This window comes from Anser cygnoides, chromosome 3 (assembly GCF_040182565.1).
Source record: "Anser cygnoides isolate HZ-2024a breed goose chromosome 3, Taihu_goose_T2T_genome, whole genome shotgun sequence".
NCBI lineage: Eukaryota > Metazoa > Chordata > Aves > Anseriformes > Anatidae > Anser > Anser cygnoides.
The window spans coordinates 85,915,233-85,935,273 of NC_089875.1; the positions used below are offsets into that span (position 1 = coordinate 85,915,233).

The 20,041-nt window shown below is 36.1% G+C and overlaps 1 protein-coding gene across 3 annotated transcripts in view; it reads left to right on the forward strand.

Moving 5' to 3' along the window:
• The window catches only part of IBTK (inhibitor of Bruton tyrosine kinase), a 54,895-nt gene that overhangs the window by 22,985 nt on the left and 11,869 nt on the right, over nucleotides 1–20,041 (forward strand). The window contains exons 11-25 of one of the 3 annotated variants that reach the window (XM_048079804.2): nucleotides 1,137–1,314; nucleotides 2,128–2,724; nucleotides 3,927–4,013; nucleotides 4,956–5,038; nucleotides 5,126–5,163; nucleotides 6,856–6,952; nucleotides 7,341–7,442; nucleotides 8,462–8,579; nucleotides 9,387–9,447; nucleotides 10,167–10,294; nucleotides 12,579–12,691; nucleotides 13,062–13,210; nucleotides 13,588–13,751; nucleotides 15,492–15,584; nucleotides 16,857–17,015. In XM_048079804.2, the coding sequence (XP_047935761.1) occupies nucleotides 1,137–1,314; nucleotides 2,128–2,724; nucleotides 3,927–4,013; nucleotides 4,956–5,038; nucleotides 5,126–5,163; nucleotides 6,856–6,952; nucleotides 7,341–7,442; nucleotides 8,462–8,579; nucleotides 9,387–9,447; nucleotides 10,167–10,294; nucleotides 12,579–12,691; nucleotides 13,062–13,210; nucleotides 13,588–13,751; nucleotides 15,492–15,584; nucleotides 16,857–17,015 (2,167 nt within the window). The remainder of the gene's footprint in view (nucleotides 1–1,136; nucleotides 1,315–2,127; nucleotides 2,725–3,926; nucleotides 4,014–4,955; nucleotides 5,039–5,125; nucleotides 5,164–6,855; nucleotides 6,953–7,340; nucleotides 7,443–8,461; nucleotides 8,580–9,386; nucleotides 9,448–10,166; nucleotides 10,295–12,578; nucleotides 12,692–13,061; nucleotides 13,211–13,587; nucleotides 13,752–15,491; nucleotides 15,585–16,856; nucleotides 17,016–20,041) is intronic. The other 2 variants (XM_048079807.2, XM_048079806.2) reach the window with 2 other exon arrangements.

Sequence of the window (20,041 nt, forward strand, 5' to 3'; positions counted from 1 at the left end):
GTTAGTTATGACTTTCTAATTAGAAGTACTTTAAATCAATAAAATAGTTTAATCAAACTTTCACAGTCTTTTTGTTTTCTTCTGCTTGATCTAATGGTACTGTGTGTCAAGTTATTTCTTTTCTCCATGGTAGGTACGCTGACTGCTACTGTTTTCTTTCCTCAGTAATCCTAAGGTTTACAGTTTGGTTAACCTTCAGGTGGAGATTTCCAGGAAGAAGAGTACTTCTAAAAACACAGTGGTAGTACAAGGGTCCACCGTAACAATTTTGTCACACGTTAAATGACCAGTCCTAGAAAACTGGCATTGAATAAGGAGCATGTACTTGCTTGTCATTGCTCAGTCAGTGAAACCTTATATTTGTTCACAGACCCTTATCTGAAAGTAGTATGGTCTCCAGAGCAATTTCTTCCTTATTCACTTCTCTGATATTGCTGAGAATAGGTCCTAATGGATTGTACTTCTGTGAAGAAGATACCCCTCTACTACAGGACAGGATTTTAATTGAAACTGCGGTCTCTATTTATTTAGATGTCTTAAAAATCTATAGATAGCAATGGATCTACTCCCACCCTGGGCTGTATTTGAGCTTTACATCTTTTTTTATAGTTCTGCCTCATTTGATATCTAGATTCCATCTTTAATTTTATGCGGAAATTAACTTATTTTTTGACAGCAAAAATCTTTCTTCTGCTGCTCATTGCAGAGTTGCATACTAGTTTTGCTCTGTTATTACTTTCCTTTATTCAACATCATATAGTAGTTCCCAGACACACCTTTTTGCATTCTTTGTCCTGGTGCTGGTATATATCTGTAGGCACTCTGATCTTTCTGCTTATTAATGTTCATTTTGTGGCTTTGGTATCTTTAAGGAAACTTTAGAATCCAGATCTGTTGACTGGGTGAATGCCTAGTTGACATTCTGACTGCTTGGCAGTGAATGAGAGCTTTCTATGTATTACTGTTTTGAAAGTTTTAATAAACATGTCGATATGTGAGCTGAAATCTTCAGCGTAGTCCAGACTTTATCAGTGACTGCATCAGTGGACTTGAAATCATAAATCTTGCCTTCTTTTATCAGTTGCACATTGTAATTAGTTTGACCATCTCGTGTTCTTTTTCACATCTTTTTTTAGCAGAACTTGTATCGAGCCCTCAGAATGCTTCATGTGAAACACCTTCTTCATCTGAAACAAACAGCATGTATGAAAGAATTCGACTTCAGAAACTTACTTTTGTCCACCGAGCGGTTAGTGTTGCTACAGATCCTAATGGATGCAACTTCGCTGTTTTACAGTCAGATCCTAAAACAAGGTATATTTAAAATACCAATGACTGTATTTCTTCCTCTGTGTGTTTGTGCATGTGATAACAATTAAATTGTTCTGCTTTTCAAAAAAGCTTAATTTTCAGCTCATATAGAAGTCACAGTATATGTGGTTATCTATATTGCCAGAGAATAGCACTTGTTAGTAATCAGCCGTGTTATACAAATGAATAAGCTGAGTTCTTTGAGTAATTAGGATAGGTAGCGTTGATATTTTAGATAAAGAGTTTAAGGCAAGCATTTGCAATGTAGTTCTTAAGTTCTTAATACACTCAGATCTAAGCACTGTAGAAATTCATCCCTTCAGTAATCAACTTCTAAATGAAAGTGAAAAGTGGATCTTTGTTTGGAAAAATGAATAGACTACTGAATGACGTTCCTTGCACTCCTGTAATAGTTTCTAATACATCTAATACAGGAGTAGATATTACAATTCAAAGTAATAAGAAAAAAGCTAATGTGAAATACAGTAAATATTTGTCCTGTTGTTGGAAAATTGAGAGAGATCTGAGAGAGATCTGATAATACATGTATATGGGCTTAATTATAAAGATGAAATGCTGGTTTTGGTATTCTGAAACATGGTGGGTTTTACGTATGTGGTTTAATAGTCTAAGTAGCATATTATTGGTTCTTTTAGTAAAGAATAGGACATGAAATGGAGTAGTCCAGCAACATAAGAAAATATAATAATAAAAAACAAATGAGAACACCCTCATCCTCTTCGCTAACCGTGCTGTGTAAAATTTTGTGGGATTGTAAATAGTGGCTTTTCTTTGATGGGATTCATTTTTTTCTAGTCTCTATGAAATTCCAAGTGTGTCATTATCAAGTTTTGGAGAGGATTTTGGCAAGCTGCTAGATGAAACAGATGAAATGGACAGCATCCATGATGTGACTTTTCAGATTGGCACAAGAACTTACCCTCTGCACAAATACATCTTGGCTGTACGCTCTGACTTCTTCAAGAAGCTGTTTGTTTCCAGTGATGATCAGCTAGACACTCCAGATGTCTACCGTAAAGATGAAGATGCTGTTGGATGTGATCTTTATGTAATAGAAAAAGTTCATCCAGATCTGTTTGCATACCTTCTGCAATTCATTTACACTGATACTTGTGATCTTTTGACTCATGGTTATAAACCAAAAATCCTGCATAAAGAAAAGTCAGAAGAATATGAAAATACTTTAATTTCTAACCTGAACAAAATGAGTTTTGATGAAGATATTAACAGAAAGTCTGCATTTGAAATTTACAGAAATAATCAAGTGCAAATTCTAAATGAAAAACAGAAGAACAAGTCTAAAAAAGGCAAAATTGTTGGTGAAGAATCTAACCTCATAAAAATGCTGCAAAGTACTGCAAAAAAATTTGGACTCAGCAATTTAAGTGGAAGGTAGGTGAAAGGAAATACACTTATATTCTGGCAAGCTCTTCATGGTATGTTATTTAAGCTGATTTAGCTTGTTATTAAAGTTGAAGACTAGTTAGGGTTGCTGAGTCTGCCTTTTTTGCTTTTTTTATGTTTTTAAGTATAAAAGCTTACAGCATACACTATGTCACCTCTTTGAAGCAACATCAGTTTGTTCTGATGTTCTTTCCTAAGACAAAGTATACATGACTTTTTTTGAATAATGTCAGCATTAGACTTCATTAGTGCAATTCTGTACTTAAAGCAACATTTTCCAGTAAGGTTTTACGTGATGTAAATGTACTCTTGGCCCTAATTCTAAGGGCCAAGACTTGGCATCTGTTGCAAATGACCCAACTTTCAAAAATGACTTTCATAAAACATTATCTCTTTTGTAAGAGTCAGCTGATCTGATTGAGTTTTGGATTGATGGATTTCTATGCTGTGGTCCATAGTCTACCTATTTTTCCACGGATAACTTTGCTTTATTTTATTTATTTATTTGTCCAAATTCCTGTTTAACTGATGCACTCTTAGTGTTGAAACTAATGAAAATGAGATCAAATATCTCTGTAGAATTATATTACTCTTTCCTGCGTTTGTCTTTCCGTTCCGGAGGAGGTAATAAGCTGTTTTACGGCAGTTGTCTTCACTGTATTTTTCACAAACACTAGAATTAATCAGCAAAGATGTAAAGCTGCTGCTAAAACTGAGTTTCCAAGTAAAATTGTAATGGTAAAACACTTTCTCATTGAAAGTATATTGCTACGTAATCCACCAGCAACGCTCTTGCATCTTCACCATTCCAACTCACAAGCCTTCTTCATAAATTAGAATGTTAAAAAGCCTGTGCTGAAATGTACGCCTTTTCCACACCACTGTCTTTGTTCAGATAACTGACTGGTAGTAGAATACATTAACTCTTAGATTTTTGACTGTGCAATATTGGACTTTGGCCTTAAGTATAGTGTTCATTAAAGATAAATAAGATTGCTAAGGTGTAGAAAGAATGTCAGTTATATTTTACAACTGGCCCTTTGCAGTTTTCTATGAAAAATTGTTTTGATTCTTTTTCGTATTTACAATATTAGCCTGCTGAAGTGCTATTAATTCTTGAAACTGTTTTTCTTAATAGTTTGGACTGTATACTAATTATATTACTTATAACTGATATTAATGATTTGCAGATTGGATGGAGTCAGGTTAGAAAATGGAAAAATTAATGTTATCAACAGGAAGAATGGGAACAAACTGAAGTTTAATCAGAAGAAATGGTAAACTTTTAAAATTAAGTTTTCCTCAGCTCTGCCATCTTCCTCTTCTGTCATCTCATTGCCTGTTAAGTGTATGCCAAGCTTGATTAGCCATGTGTTTAGCTTCTGGTGTACCCTTGTCCCCTTCACGGTAACAGGTATTTGGAAGTTCTCTGTAGATACCCTGATCTGTGTTTCGATAATCTGGGATAGGTTATATATAGTATATTTTGGCTTCTTTCTCCTGTATGTTAATGTGTTCCATTGATTAACTGTCATAGAATACTAATGCCAGGAGAGATTTTGTGGGTAGCCCAGTCAAAAGCAGATTGACTTCTTGCAAATATGCTTGCTATGACACTGAGATTACATGGATTTGGAAATAAGCAAATGTGTGATGTGTTTTTCTAAGGAGAAAAATCTCTGGAATATCTTACAGTAGAAGAAGTTCGTTACACTTATAAAAGGGCTCATTGTTCTTTAATTCCCTTGGTATGACTGGCTTGAATAGCTGGCTTATATAGTTAATAAAAGCTATGTTGTGCAAAAGTAACTTTTTAAAAAGAAGTTGGATTACTTTACTCTTAAAATGCTTTGCCAAAGCTTGTAGTAGGTATTAATTTAACAGAAATAACTAACTTAATATAGACCACTTGAGATTAACTAAAATTAGCCATAATTAATTATTTGGTCGTAGCTGTTTGAAACAGTACTTGACAAAGTTTTGAAGGAAAAACCTGAGATGGAATAACTGCCTTTTGTGAACCTTTTCTTTGCCCAAAAAACCCTTCTCCCTTAAAACTATCATGTCTTTACTGTTAGGTTCATTTTATTTAAAATTATTAAAATTCAAATGTATTTTATGTGAAGTCCTAACTTGCTCAAGTAAGAATGTATTTGTATAGTATACAATTGACAGTCTCCTGAACAGTCACAGTTCTGATCCTATTAAATGTCTTCTAGCTCGTACCTCTGTGATGTGACCCTGAAATCTTCAGATGGAAAGGAATTCCCGTGTCATAAGTGTGTACTTTGTGCAAGACTTGGTATGTGTGTGTATATATATATTAAATACATATTTCTTTAAAACTGAACTTTTATTGCATCTTGAACTGAAATGCCTTTCTTTACAGATTATTTTCACAGCATGTTAAGCAGCTCATGGATTGAGGTAAGCTTGCCAATAAATATGTGTGGTAGTATGTTTTGTGACAGCTTTTCAGTTTTTTTCTAGACTAATGTGTCTTAAATAATAGGGAAAGGGAAGGGCTGGGTTCTTGGCTCCCATTTGCAAGGAAAAAAACGTGTTTGGTTAAATTACATTTGTACTGCTGAGATTTTGTATTATATGAGAATAATGAATGTAAGAATATATATAACAGGAGATCAAATTATTACTTTGCAGTTTATTTTGAGCTAGTTCATAGGTTGATGCTGGCCTGTTCATATAAGACACTGATGCCTTTGGTTGTATTATCATATTTTTTCTATGAAAGATCTTACAAATTAAGTAGTATGCATTATTGAGTAGCTTTTCATAAGTACTGAGTGAAAGGTACAGCAAAACTGAAAGTCAGTGTGTAGAATCTCTATTTGACTTCTCCTGTTAATAGAATAGAGTATATCGAAGGCTATTCCACAGAAGTCCCCAGATGCTGCTTCAAAAGGTGTTGGTATTCTATGTGTCTTAGTTTCTATTTGCTAGTTGTGTGTATCAGTGTCTCAGCTGTTCCTGGACATGGGGATTTCACTAGATGCTTCTGTTTAAGTGTCTGAATACTCTTGATAATTTTTAGTGGATGAGTGGAAAGACGTAGATGGATGAGCATTTTTCAGAGACTGAAAGCTGAAGCAAAGTTCAAGTGTTTTCTCAACTTTCCATAGCTTTTTGGCAATACTTGAATCTAAGAACCTGGTGAAATACTGGCAGCTCTTTTTGCTGAGTAACAGAACTTTACATATCATTTAAGTTACTGTGCTGCCTCAGTCATCCATGAGAAAACATATCTGAAACATAGGGAGACGAGTGATTAAAAAAAAAAAAGTGTTGAGGTGTTGATTTGTGTTGGTGATGGCTGTATCAGCTGTATGTAGATTCAGTTGTCTATTATTTCATAAGCAAATCTAAATCATACTGTATTCATAAGTAAATATTTTGTGAATCAAGTGCTATAGATGTTGTATAAAAATCTTAATGTCTGTAAGAGTTTTTTAAACCTAGGATGGGAGATATGTCAGTACCAGTAACGCGTTTTTAAGCAAAATAAATCTTTTAGTATGAAACTTTGTTTCAGCCCTGACTGAAATAAATAGAAATTGTTAAGCAGTGACACTGAATAAACTTGAACAATGACAATTACATGATTTAATGGCTAATGTTTGCTCATATGAAAGCTTTGCCTTAATGGTTACAATGGTTCTTCAAATGAAGGGTTTGATGAGGATTCTTTACTGTTAATCCCACAGAAAATGCTAAATGTAACCTTACAATTCTATTCTTAAATGATAACTTGTGATTTCACTAGATGTTCTGCCTTGAAAGGAAAGAAGTTCAGTTCTCTACTTTTGAACAGTTGTGTTTAAAATAATGTAATTAAAGAGGATTGTTAGAGAAGACCCTTGAATTGATGAAAAACACCGAGCAGTTTCCTGGTTATTTAGAAGTTTGGACAGACTTTAATTGTACTGCTTCGATCAATTCTTTAAGAATTTGAAGAGATTTTGTCCAAATGCTTAAATAATTGTTTAACGTTGAAAATGTGAACAGCCTGAGTGATTTGCTAAATATAATTACTGTCTTAATTTATTTTATTCTAAGTAGTTAACTTCTTTTACCTTTTTTTCCTCTCCTTTTGCATTTTAGGCTTCCTGTTGTTCTGCTCTGGAAATGCCGATCCATTCTGACATACTGCAGATAATTATAGATTACCTGTATACAGATGAAGCTCTTGCAGTAAAAGGTGCCAGTAACATATTTTTAACTCAACTGCAGCTTCTGCATGTTTTTTATTTTTAAAATAGAAATTCCATGCTTGCATTGAAGCTTTATGTAGAAAATCCAAATTGGTGTGTCTTTATATTTTGAGGCTGTTTACCCCAAGCTGTGTTGTACCTTTTTTCCCAGTTTGTCAGACTCTCCAGTTTCCCTTTTCCCTTCTTTAGCTTTAAAAAAAAAATATATAATAATCACCTTTTATGCTTTTCTATTTTATTCCTTGTGTTGTGAAAACCCCCATCAGAATTGGCAGAGCCAGTACGTTTGTCTCCAGCTAAAATCTTGCTGAAGCTCTGTGTGTTACAGTTGCTCATGATTTGTCTCCACTGTTTATGTGATGCTTTATTTTCCAGATTCTCAAAATGTGGAATTCATATGTAACGTTCTTGTGGTAGCAGACCAGCTACTTATATCCAGACTAAAAGAAATGTGTGAAGTAGCCATTGCAGAAAAACGTGAGTTCTTACACTTCTATTACAATGGCTCAAAGATTAAAATACTTTTTTAGATGTTGGCTTTTCATCTTTATCTCAGCATGGAATTACTTATATTTCTTTGCTCTGGTTACCTTCTGCCATTAATTGCACAGTGATGACTGTTGCTTCTTTAGTTTGGGTAAGGTTCTAGATTAGCATAATCATTATTTCTTTAAGCTTCCTTTTCTTTATTCCTTTTCTTCATTTCGCCATCTTTAATTATTTAAAAAAAAAATCACAAAAACCAAATTTATCAGAGCTTTATTTCTGCCAATTTCTGTTCTCTTCATTAAATTCAGATTCCTTGTCTTTAAAACATGACAAAATTTGTGTTGTGTTTCTATTTCTGTCCTTGCATTGAGTTCTCCTGTGTCTTCTGATTAGTTGACACAGTAGTGTTCCTATATGGCTATTAAGATCTGTCTCTTCTAGAAAACATTAGATGTTGCTCAGCTTCACATGCAAAGGCAGCATACAATTTTTGCATGTCATTTCTTGATGACTTCACCTTCCCCCCAGCTTTTTTTCTTTTTCCCAACTAAAGGAAGATTTGGAGATTAATGAAGAGTTTTGTGCTGTGTGTATGAAAATTGCTGGTTTTAACTTTCTTTTTCCCCTTGATCCACTGAATTTCAATATACTGAAATTAATGTATCTGTAGGTAGGATCTTTATATTTCTGTGAAGTAGCCCTTGCATTCAAGCTGCTGTGAAGTTATGTGGAGCTTGCTGTAGTTTATGACTATTTGAGTATTAGTGTTTTTTCTAGGAAGGAAAAATATTTCTTGATGTTTAATTAACTTGTTTTTGCTGTGCAACAAGTCCGAAAAAATGCTACATGATATAGTAACATGTTATCTTGTTCTCCATGATTCTATTTAAGGTAGTGGTTTAGTGGGGGATATTGGTGGTAGGGGGACGGTTGGACCAGATGTCTTGGAGGTCTTTTCCAGCCTTCGGGATTTTATGAACTTAGTTTGTTGTATTTTCTCTTTGCAGTTACTTTAAAGAATGCTGCTGAGCTGCTGGAGTTCTCAGCAACGTATAATGCTGAACAGTTAAAACTGTCCTGCCTGCAGTTCATAGGACTCAATATGGCAGCTTTGCTTGAAGCAAGGTGAGGAGAGATGCCTATGTGTTTGTGTACTAGCTGTTTAATTCAGATATTCCAAAAAGGCAGTTTTTGCAAGAACTATAAGGTTCTTAAAGCGCAACTGAATGCTGTTCCTATAAAGGAAGGCTCATTTTTGCCAAACGGAGAGAGAAGCTAATTATATATCTATCTGTACGTACTCTGAGTACAAAAAACTATGTTACAATCTGGCATGAAAAGCCCGAATTAGGGGGAGAAACTTCTCTTTACATCTTCATACATATGAAGTCATACCCAGTCATTAATAGGTAGCAAGAATTCTGATCTGGTAGGCTTGAGACAAAACTTAGCAATTATAGCCTTGGGCAAGGAGAGCCATTCATGCAGGCGTGATAGAATTTTGTTGCAGAACTTGTTATAGTATTACTTTCTGGCATAAATGTCAGAGGATATTGTGGCTGAACTTTACAGAAGAATTTGCTTAGACTTGGATGTTAGATATGTGTCAGACACATATCTATGCAGAAACAGGTAAGGCAATAATCAGTTCATTGTAATTAACTACATAGGTCTGTGTTGGCTGTGGCTTTAAGGAAATGTAGACTGTCTAGAAAGGTTAGGGTTTTAATCCTGCCTTATAACAAGAGCATTAACTAGTTTATACTTCCTTCCATTTGCGTGACTACTATGGATGTGTAATAATGCATCTAAGATTTATTTAGGACGTTCATTTGAGCTTTTCATTAATGTAATTTTTATTTTTATCTTTTTCAAGCTAAGCTTATCTTGAAAGCTTGAAAAAGCAATGTTTGTTTTTTGTTTGTTTTTAAGGACTCTGGATGTCTTAAGTGATGAAGTTGTAAAGGATCTTTCTGTTTACTACAGGAAAATGGTAAGCTGAACAACTTGAGTGTAAGGTGGTCAGGTTTAAAGTGAGAACAGGTGGATAATACATACCTGCAGGGTCTGTAGTTGACAGGTTGCAAGTGGAACGTATGACTCAAAAAATGAAGGTTGGCTGCTGCTATTACCACTCTCATGGAGCTCATATTTCCTTAGTTACTAGCCATTGCTACAACAGTACAGTCCTATAAATCCATTAAATGTTCTTTAATTAACAATTGTTGTGTGGGGAAAAATTAAGGAAGATTTGTGGAAAAGGACATCCCTTAGAAGAAAGGAGAAGAAAACAAATAAGACTTTCACCAGTGAAAAGTACAGTGTTCTCATTAGATCTTAAGGGCAATGAGAAAAATAATGTAAAAGTTGAACTTCCATGCATAAGGGGAAAACCAAGGTGCGTTATAATCCTGTATTCTTTAACTGTATGGAAGTAAAGGACGAGAGTTAATGCAAACATGAAATGTCTTCTGTCAGGAGTTAGAGGCAGCTGAAACGTATATACATTCTGAGTCTATCACTTAAAAGAAAGAATTCTTCTTCCATTCTGCTTAGAGAAGTAACTGAAGTTTGTAAACTGGTTAAATAATCAGTTGCTTAATCTATAAAAGTGTTTTAAATAACTGTCATTTTTGGTCCTTCCACAAGAGATCAAGTATTTACTAGGAAGCAATTAAAGAGCAGTGATTTTAACAGCTTTTCCAACTACAGATTCCAGCTATGGTCAGGAGGGTAATTACTCCCTATCCAGATGGACCTGATTTGAGTTCTTTTGAACCTGAAGATGGAGAGAACTTTGTTTTTTTAAAGGAAGAAATTAATACAGAACAGAGTTCTCAGTAAGTATCTGTTTTACATCAACATTTGTAACTAAGTGAGGTACATATGGTATTTATACCCCTTTGTATGGTGCCTGACTGACTCCATTTGGGTTCAGAATTGAAATATATTAGGAAATAGGAGCAATGGAGATTTCAAAGACTTCTCAGTGCCCTTAAGTATTACAAAATGTTGTGAAATTGCAGTGGAGCACTTTCCCCCCTCCCTATCTGATTGACAGAGCAGTGCTGAACACAGGTACAGACTGGGAGACAAGTGGCTGGAGAGCAGCTCAGCAGCACGGGATCTGGGGGTGGTGGTTGGCAGCAGGCTCAACATGAGCCAGCTATGTGCCCTGTCAAAAGAGGTAATCCTCCTGCTATATTTAGCACTGGTGTGGCCTCTCCTGGAATATTATGTGTAGTTCTGGGCTCCACAGGATAAAAAGGATGTTAAGGTGCTTGAAAGCATCCAGATGAGAGCAGCAAAGATGGTAAAAAGGGATGGAAGGCATGTGCTATGAGGAGAGGCTGAGGACACTTGGGTTGACCGGTCTGGAGAAAAGGAGGCTGAAGGGCGACCTTGTGGCTCTCGGCAGCCTGCTGAGCAGGGGAGGAGAGAGGGAAGTGCCAGTCTCTGCTCCCTGGGAATCAGTGATAGGATGCATGGGAACAGCACAAAGCTGCTTCAGGGAAGGTTCAGACTAGACAGATTGAAAGGGAATTTTTGTTACTGTGAGGGGTGCTCAAATTCTGGAACAGGCTTTCCTGAAGAGGTGGTTAATGCCCCATGTCAATCAGTGTTCAAGGAACATTTGGATAATGCCCCCATTAATAATGCTTTAACTTTTGGATAGCCCTGAAACAGGCATGCAGTTGGGCTTGATGATGTTTGTAGGTCCCTTCTATCTGTCCTATTCTGTCCAGCAAAAGTAGGAAAATGAGCATTGAAAACAATGTTTAGGCATTGTGCATATGTGGCAGCACCTATGTATGTATGAGAAAAAACTATGAAATTCACTGAGTTAGGAGAAAAAAATACATATTTTTAATGTACTATATATTTGGAAAATACTGTTAATCTGCATTTCTTAATGTTAACAATGTCATGTGAAATAGCAAGTTTTGTAGCATGAGTTTTTAATCTGTTGGTAGTATCTGCTGAAGAGTGATTAAAACAAACTGCCTATGTTTAAGAAGTGTTAGAAAATGTGATTCAAACAATTGTGGATCAGGTAACTTGTTCTTGGTAGCTTTCTGGACTTCTGTTATTCTGCTTTTACACTTGTAAAGACAGGGAGGTGAGACCAATAGGATTTGTAGAGTCTTGTCAGGCTAACTTAATATGCTTCTTTTCTGATGAGCAAATAAACTTACAGCTACTTGTTTTGGTACAGTTTTTAAACTGGAGAAATTGACTGTGACGTGTTCACAACTATGAAAAATTAATTAGGTGTGATGACTTGGTAATGTGAAGTTGTGTTAAAGTGAACTAGTTTAGATAAGAGCTGGTAGATCAAAAGAACTGAGAGGCTGTTTTGTTATTAGACCTAAAGCCTTTCATCCTTTTTTCATCCTTTCAGTCTTTTTTACAGGCTATGTGATAGCCTTTAGGGGATAGGGAAATTTTCTTTTAAAAGGAAAAATATTTTAAGGTTACAGTATTGATGCAGGAATAAATAGGTTCATATATATTTATCTCCCCAAGGTAGAGAAGAAATCGAGGTACTGTAGCTGTGATTCATTTAATTCTGAATTTCTAGTAGTTTTGTTAAAATAAGAGTCCTTTTATTTGATTCCGCTATCCTTAATGTTGTAGGATATGTAGGAACAAGTGACATTGTGGTTACATGACCACATACCTACTCTATTGTAGTGGTAGTGCTAACTTGGTGTCAGTATCTGTGCTGGGCATAAGGAACAACTTTGCTTTCTGCCAGTTGCTGTGATGTGTAGCAAGCTTAATCTGACCTAGGTGGCAGTGCCAGCCTATGCAGCTGCTGTATCTTCCACTGTCTCAGCAGAAGTGTTTGTGCAGTGGAACAGATCAGAGACTAGATCTACGTGAGAGGTTTTTTCTTTTCCTCCTATTTTTCCCCCCTGAATCATTTACTAAATATTTATGCCAATGCATAAACAAGGGTAATGCCAGAGGAGGAGGAAACAGCTAGTGACAGCTGATGGGAGCAACTATTACTACTTAAAGCATAACCACGGCTGTTGCCTGAAAAACTTGACATTGATACTTCTGAGACTAGATTTCCTTCATGGTTTAATCCATCTTGTAATTTTTTGTTTTTAACAGGGAAGCCCTTTTCAAAAGAGCAAAAACTAAGGCAAAAAAGAAGCCACGGAAACGCTCTGACAGTTCTGGGGGATATAATCTATCAGACATTATTCAGAGTCCAGCCTCTACAGGTCAGTGGGAAAGTGTTTCCTTTCAGATATAAAAACAGAGCATAAAGTTTAACATGCAATGCAATTTTTATACTTCAACCATTAAACCTTGCAAAGATTTGTTTTCTAGCAAACACCACAGTTGAATTTGAATGGTGAATTCCTAAGACTAAGTTGTTTAAAGCGATGGTTGTCATCTTAAGCTTGTGTGCAAAGTTTTCTGTAAAAGCATGGCTTTTGTAAAAAACAAAGCTAATGGACGCTTTAGTGTAACAAATTAGTTATTTTGTACCCATGCTATGTAGCTAATAATTTTTGCTTTGCTTTTTTAAGCATTGTTTAGTCCTGCTCTCATGATATAATAGTTTTACTTCCTGTTCTTATTTCTTAGGCTCCATAAAGCTGGATAAAACTAACTCCGTAGAATCGCTTCCAGAACTCCTAACCTCTGACTCTGAAGGTAGTTATGCAGGAGTGGGTAGCCCCAGAGACTTGCAGTCCCCTGACTTCACAAAAGGATTTCATCCAGAGAAGACTGAGGTTGGATCTGTTTGTTCCTAGCAATTTATTTTTATGTTTATCTAATCCATCAAAAGCAGGGTTTGCATCTTTGGAGTGTTTCTGAGAAGCTGTCGTCCTTAAGACGGAGAGACTTTTGCTTAACTGGCAAAGAAAAATAATTTTGAGGTATTTCTGCCTACATTAAGTGTTAGAGCTTTAGAAGTGAACATCTCAGAGTAAATTTTCCATTAACAAGATGCATGTTTGGACTTAAATGATTCAGGGTGAAGTGTGAAGCAAAAAATAAGGGGGGATTACAAATAATAGTCTGAGCAGGGGTTCACTTTTTTTTCTGAGGGGAAAAATTTTGAGAATATTTGGAGAATATTTATGCAACGTTTTTTTGTCTCTTTTAGATGAAAGACAAAGCATGTAGTCAGCCTATGAAAGCTTCTCAACCTAACAAGGAGATGAAGTCATACAGGGGATCGTCAGCATTGGTACAGTCTGTTCCACAGTTCATTCCCAGTTCCAAAACCAACTCTGCAACCTCTCCCAATTGGGTAGCAACCAGTTTCAGGTGGAGTAATAGTTGTTGTACCTACCTAAGTTACAGTCAGTATTCTTCATGTGCTGGCGAATGCTATTCAGTCTGCAAAGTTCATTGATCCTCAAAATGATCATAAGTTACTTGATGTGCATTAAAAATGCATTCTTTGAGAATTTTTCTTTGAGAAAAGCTATTGATAACTTTTTAAAGTCTTACCAGTCTGGACTTGTGCAGTCTTATTTTGAAGAGGCCTGCTTCATTAACCTTTTGTAAAATACGTGGCCATATTCTGTGGAATCAGATGATGCTTGCAGCCATTGGAAGCACTATTGTGCTTTGGCGTTTTTAAGCCATTCCTTTAAACTTAAATGGTCTGTGAAAATCAACACCTCAGCTTTAACTGGTACTGTAATAAAATAATTGAATATGATATTTTTTATCTGTAGTAGTATCTACATGTGAAAGAGCAGCAGTACTCTAATGGGCTGAAGTTCCATCTTGCTTTATGTCCTGACTCTGACAGTTGTCAGTACAGGCTGATGAGGGAAGAGGGTCAAGGATTTAGGGAATCATACAGTGATAACTTGCCAGAGTTTTCCCAGCCTCTGTTGGTTGTGTCTGATGAGCTTTGTGAATGCAGGTGATAAAGCTGTAGAAATTAAAAATCCCAGCTCTGAAGTATATGATTCAGCCTGCAGGGTCCATTAGGTCTCGACTTTTGTCTTGTCACGTAGTCTGTGCAGAGAGGGCGACACATCCTCCAACCGAATCTTTAGTGTTCAGACTAGTTGGAAGAAGTACCCGCTCCATTTTCTGCCTTACAATTTTTCTGGGATATTTTTTAGAGAGTTACACGAAAAGGGAACAAATAAAGCCAAAGGACTTTGGTGTTATATTCCTGTACCTTTATGGGTTTCCCTTGCACTCGTTTGCTTTTTCTAGTATTGCTAGCACACGATATCCAAAAAAGGCAGGCAGCACTGTTCTGTTGAGCGTTTTAAGGATTAATAGCGTAGCATATTTGGTTGAAGCACTGCTAAGGAGCAGTGATGACAGGGTTTGGTGTGACTTCCTACTGGTTAATTCACTGCTTAGTCCATGGCAGTTGGTTTTATGTAGAGAGAAAGTGCTGCTTATGTCTGATTTCAGGGTCTGTCTTTAAATGTAGTTAATTTACAAATATCTTCGAATACATAGGTTTTAATTCATAGTTTTACATCTTGGAAATGTCTGGATTCGATTCATGTTTATTTCGATGGAAGTTTAAAAGTAGGCAATTTACAAGAAAAAAAAGATTCCCGAAGTTTGACAGTGTAGCTGGTGTTTGTACAGAGCTTTAACTGGCAAAGAAGGTTCTGTGCCATGTGAAATATTTTTAAACAAGTTCTTCAAAGAAGGATATTTCAGCCTGTGTGAAGAAGCTGTGAACAATGCTCCTCTAATACTTAACATGAGAAGTTGGCTACTAAATAAGTATCCTGGATTTAGGTTCCTAATTTTTTTAAAGTAATCACAGTTCACATCTTTCTGTTTCATAGTATAATGAGTTTTGAGAGTATTTTTATAGTATGTTCTTAAATATGTATATATTTATAAAAGTTTTGTCAGAAACATTGTATTTGAGGTTTGCCATAATTGAGGAAACAGACATCAATTATACATCTGGTTACCAATCTTATGTATGATTTAGAGGATTTCAGTGAAGGTTGGAACTGTGGAATGTAAGTAAAAATGAGTGCCTTGTAAGGTAACTTTTTATTTTTCATTTAGTCCTGCCAGCCCTCCTGCTATGGATCTAAGAACTATCATGGAAATTGAAGAAAATATGCAGAAATGTGGAACCATGCCAAAGACAAATTCAAGGTTGGTAAAAAACCAAAATCTATAAAAGAAAAGTGTGATAGACTAGGCCATTATGAATTTACTTAGTGGTTCTGGCAATTCAGAGTTGAAAACGAGTAGGAGAAAAGATGTCCTTTCTTTTTTGAAAGACTTTGTTTACTTATTATGGTTCATTATAGTGTTTTTTTGTTTGTGTTTTTATCATTCAAAATTTATCCCCTTATTTTCACTGTAGTCTTGCTTGGTCAACTACGGTGAAAACGTCCTAGCTTTTGAAATGAAAAGCAAGAAAGCAAGGAAGTGCTGGGAAGTTGCTGTCTTAAATAATTGGTTTGTTCTGCTGAACTTTACTATTTTCAACCAAAAAGAATTAACTGTTGTACATAGCACTTAGGAAATTACTTGTGGACTATATTGTAACTGATCCTGAAGTTTTATCTCGTCTCACATTCTTTCCGTTATATTCTGTCCCCCATCACCTCAACATATCAATATGTTGATACTGGCAATTCTTAGTCAAGGGTGGTTCTTGCTCTGAGAAGCACCTGAAAGACATAGTGAGAGAATTAAAACAGGCATTTATTACATGGTGATGTATGGAAGAGAACTGGAGTTGACTTGCATGACCTTTAAAGTGTGACATTCTTGTAAAGGAGAGCTAGGAAAAGAGTCCTGGAGCCTTTTGATCAAGTTCTTTGTATCACAGGAGAGAAATGTAGTACGCAGTCAGTAATATATGCTTATGGTAAATTGGAAGAAACTATTTGTTGTGGTCTTATTTTGTTTTTCTTTGAGCCAAGTAAAGGATTGATGTTTAGGTTGATTCAGAAGCTGTGAACCAAACATCTGAGAATGAAGAATCCAAATGACTTAGAAAACAAATTACTACACATAGGAAAAAATGGCTGTATTCTGTTGTGTACATTTTCTTAATACAAGAATATTTTTGGTTTAAGGGAACTAAATTTCTGTCAGTCTGAAAAGTCTCAAAAATAGTCTTAATCTGGTGGAGGATCTCTCTCAGAATTATTCCTACCCTATATTTTCTTTTATAGGAATTGGTATGAGGAGTCATTTTATAGTGCTTTTCTTTCCGTCACTCTTGATGCTTACTGATCCTCCTTTTGCTCCCCATCCAACCAACCCCCCTGTCCACCCTCTGCCCATTGTCACCATACTGGATAAAGTATTTTGGTCTAGGAAAGAAATTTCTCAGTTTAATACGCAATTTTAAAGACAAGTCATCTGAAAGGACACTGATCTTACGTCTTTATTTGCAATATCAATTTACAGCAGAATGGCTTCTCATGGAATCAAGCTTTCTCAGAAGCAAAGGAAAATGATTGCCTTGGCAGCAAAAGATAACGGTTCAGTAACTACCAGCACGGAGCCTACTCCACTAATAACTGCACCACCCACACCTACAAAAGTTGCAAAACTGGGGAACGTGTGGTATGTTACGAGTCAAATATCGCTTCTGGTTTTTAGAGGATTTTTACATTAGTGTCTTAAAAGCAGTTTCTTAAATAAAAATGACCTAGATTCTGTTCATTAAAAAGATTAATGTTATTTGTATCTACATTTGGTAGTAATCTAGAAACTTGAATGGGGCAGAGAAATGCAGTGGTTGCTATAATGAGTCAGAGGGCTGCATCCCATCTGGCTCTTGCCTGCGTGTGCTGTGGTATTTGCAGATGTTATCAAAGTGACGTATAGAAAGAGGTAGAACACAAGCTCTGAAACTTAGTCAGGAAGAGGTTATTAATAACCATTAGCAATGCTGTTTTTCTTTGTCAGGAAAAAAAAGTTTGTTCTTCCTGGGGGAAAAGGCTAAACAGATTTTGGAGTAGAGCAAGGGAGTGATGGATGCTGCTATTAAGGACTCTTAAAGTGGGAGGAGGTATAATGTGTGTAATCAGCATTAAAAGTCATTTTAAACACAATTTAAATGTTCAAGTAAATATCAGTATATCAAACAAGAATGGTTTATAATCTGTTCAACAAACTGAGTTTACAGCAGTGAACAATTACAGCTAGCCTGATTCACGATTTCTTTTTCACGGTTAGAATTAGTGTTGTATGATGCAGAGGATGCAGAGGCATAACTGAACAAGTAGCCATAAGCTTTGTGAATTTGGTGTGTTTAATTACTACAGAATAAATGCTTATGTGCATGCTTTTATGTGGAGGCAAATGTTGAATGGTTCTCCTGCTTTTCCCCATTCAAGAAGGTCTAGTTTTTCATTGCAACTTGCTTCTGTACTTGTTATACAGAATACCTAGAAGAATTTTAGGCCATTTGCTGTCTCTAGAGTTTACCTGTTTGTGCCTCAGTGGGAACAAAGCTTGCTGTAACCTTTTTTGTTTTAAAGGAACTGTTACCTAGACAGTTTAGCTGTTTTAGACACTTATGTTGTAGTTTCATATTGAATAGATATCAAAGTAAAATTGGAGCATGTCTTTTAAAGGATAGACATGCTTTCCACAGTTAGAGCCACCTCCCTCTTGTGTCTTTGGACTCTTTTCTTTGATCCTCTGTATATACTGCTTTCTCCTTTCAGAAATAAGAGTAGTATGCATCTGCTGGAATCTTTGCCTATTTGCTATGTAAGTTGAAAACAGACATGTAGCCTGTTAACTATTTAATGAGTGTAAGGAGAAGAAAAAAATCACATGAAGGGATGGCTGAGGAAAAGGTAGGCTGCTTTCTGGCAGTAGTTGCTTCCTGAGAGTTATCCTGTGTCAAATAAACTTAAAGTAACATCTAGAACTTCTTGTGTCCTCTGTTCCATTTCATGTATTTATCACATCTTTCTTGCACAGATGTTAATATGATCACCACCTTGATTTTGGAGTGTCCTTAGATTTATTAGAGATTCCACACAGGTCTGTTGGTATGCTGTTACCTTAGTTTAAGACGACAGTAATAACAAAAATATTCCAGAACATAAATAGCAGTAGAGTAGAGCTGGGATTACAAAATATTTATCAGTAACTCACAGGAAAAATTTGAGAGCATGTTGTAATCATCTCAAAAACATGCACTTTAAAACAGATAAGTGGTTCTAAAAATAGTATCGTACTTGCAGTTATGGCACCAGAACAAGCTTCGCTTCTCTAGCGACACCAATCAGTACATTCAGACTTACGGTTAAAGGGCATTAGTATTTTATAGGGCCTTTCAAGGATCGCATCAGTCTGATCTGAAATGGGCTGTTGTGTGGTAGATTCAAGGTATTGTGGCATGAAGTGTCCTTCAGGTAGTGATTCTGACAAAGTCTCCTCTGTAGGCATCTGTTTATCACGTGTTGATTATAATTAAAAAATAAATTGTGTATATTTCCAGTGTCCAACATACAGAGTTACGTTACTACAATAGTATTTTAGCTACTATTCTTAATCTTACTGCTAATGTTACAATTATGCATAAACAGCGAGTGTAACCCAACATCTACAGTGACGATGCATGCAGTCTTAGAAACACAAATCGCTCGGGCTCACTTACACACCAGTTTGTGTTCTTAGAAACCTACCACATTTGTACCCATCAGTGACTCAGTGTGGCAGCACCAGGGAAATGATGCTCTTGTGCACCATCCGGTGGGTGACTTGGGGGATGTCCGTGCTGATGTTTGTATGGGCGTCTGTCTTTCTCTTCTTCCCTTCATACACAGCTTTTTAGATACAAAATCTGAAGTAGGTGTTGGAGGACATCGAGTGACTTACAGAGTTACCTGAATTTCTTCAGAAGTTTGTGTTCCTGAAGGCCTGTTTTTCAGTGTAAGATAAATGACCTTAGAAGTGTTTGTGCCAATGAACTAAAGCACGAGATAGGTGGCCTATAGTTAAATTATTTACTTCTGAATACAGGCAATAGTATTAAGAGAAGCTCTGATAAAAGGTGTATCAAAATATGGAATGTAACTTCATTTGTCTGACATCTGAGTAAGCTACTAGCACTATTCATTTACTCTCCTGTAGATAATTCTTTACTTATTGTGTTGTTCAGTTTTAAGCTACCAACTGCCCATGAACTGTTCCTTACAATTAAAAAGCAAATATGGACTGATTTTTGAGTATATCAGATAACTCTCTCCAGAAAACACTAAGGTTCTGATTTAGCAGGTTTTGAAAGTAGCTGGGCTCTACTGTGTTATGCAAATAATCTGAAGTGGAAAGGCCAGCATCTACTTCAGGAGGATGGAATCTGGTCTAATGCTCATGTGGTCACCACACACGATTTTGTATGTTCCTCAGCAGTGTTCCCCTGGCTGCTGAGCTGGAAAATGCCGCTAGCTCGAGCTCAAGCAAAGAACCAGTGGGAGGTATATGAATATTTTAATGTATGCCTAGCTGCCGAAAAAGAGCATTTGTTGAAGAAACTTTAAGCTGCTTCAGGCAAGCCAGCAATTATTTGATTGCCCCTGCTAGTTGTTCGAAGTGGTTTTTGTACATGAAATAGAAGGGTGTTACTGATC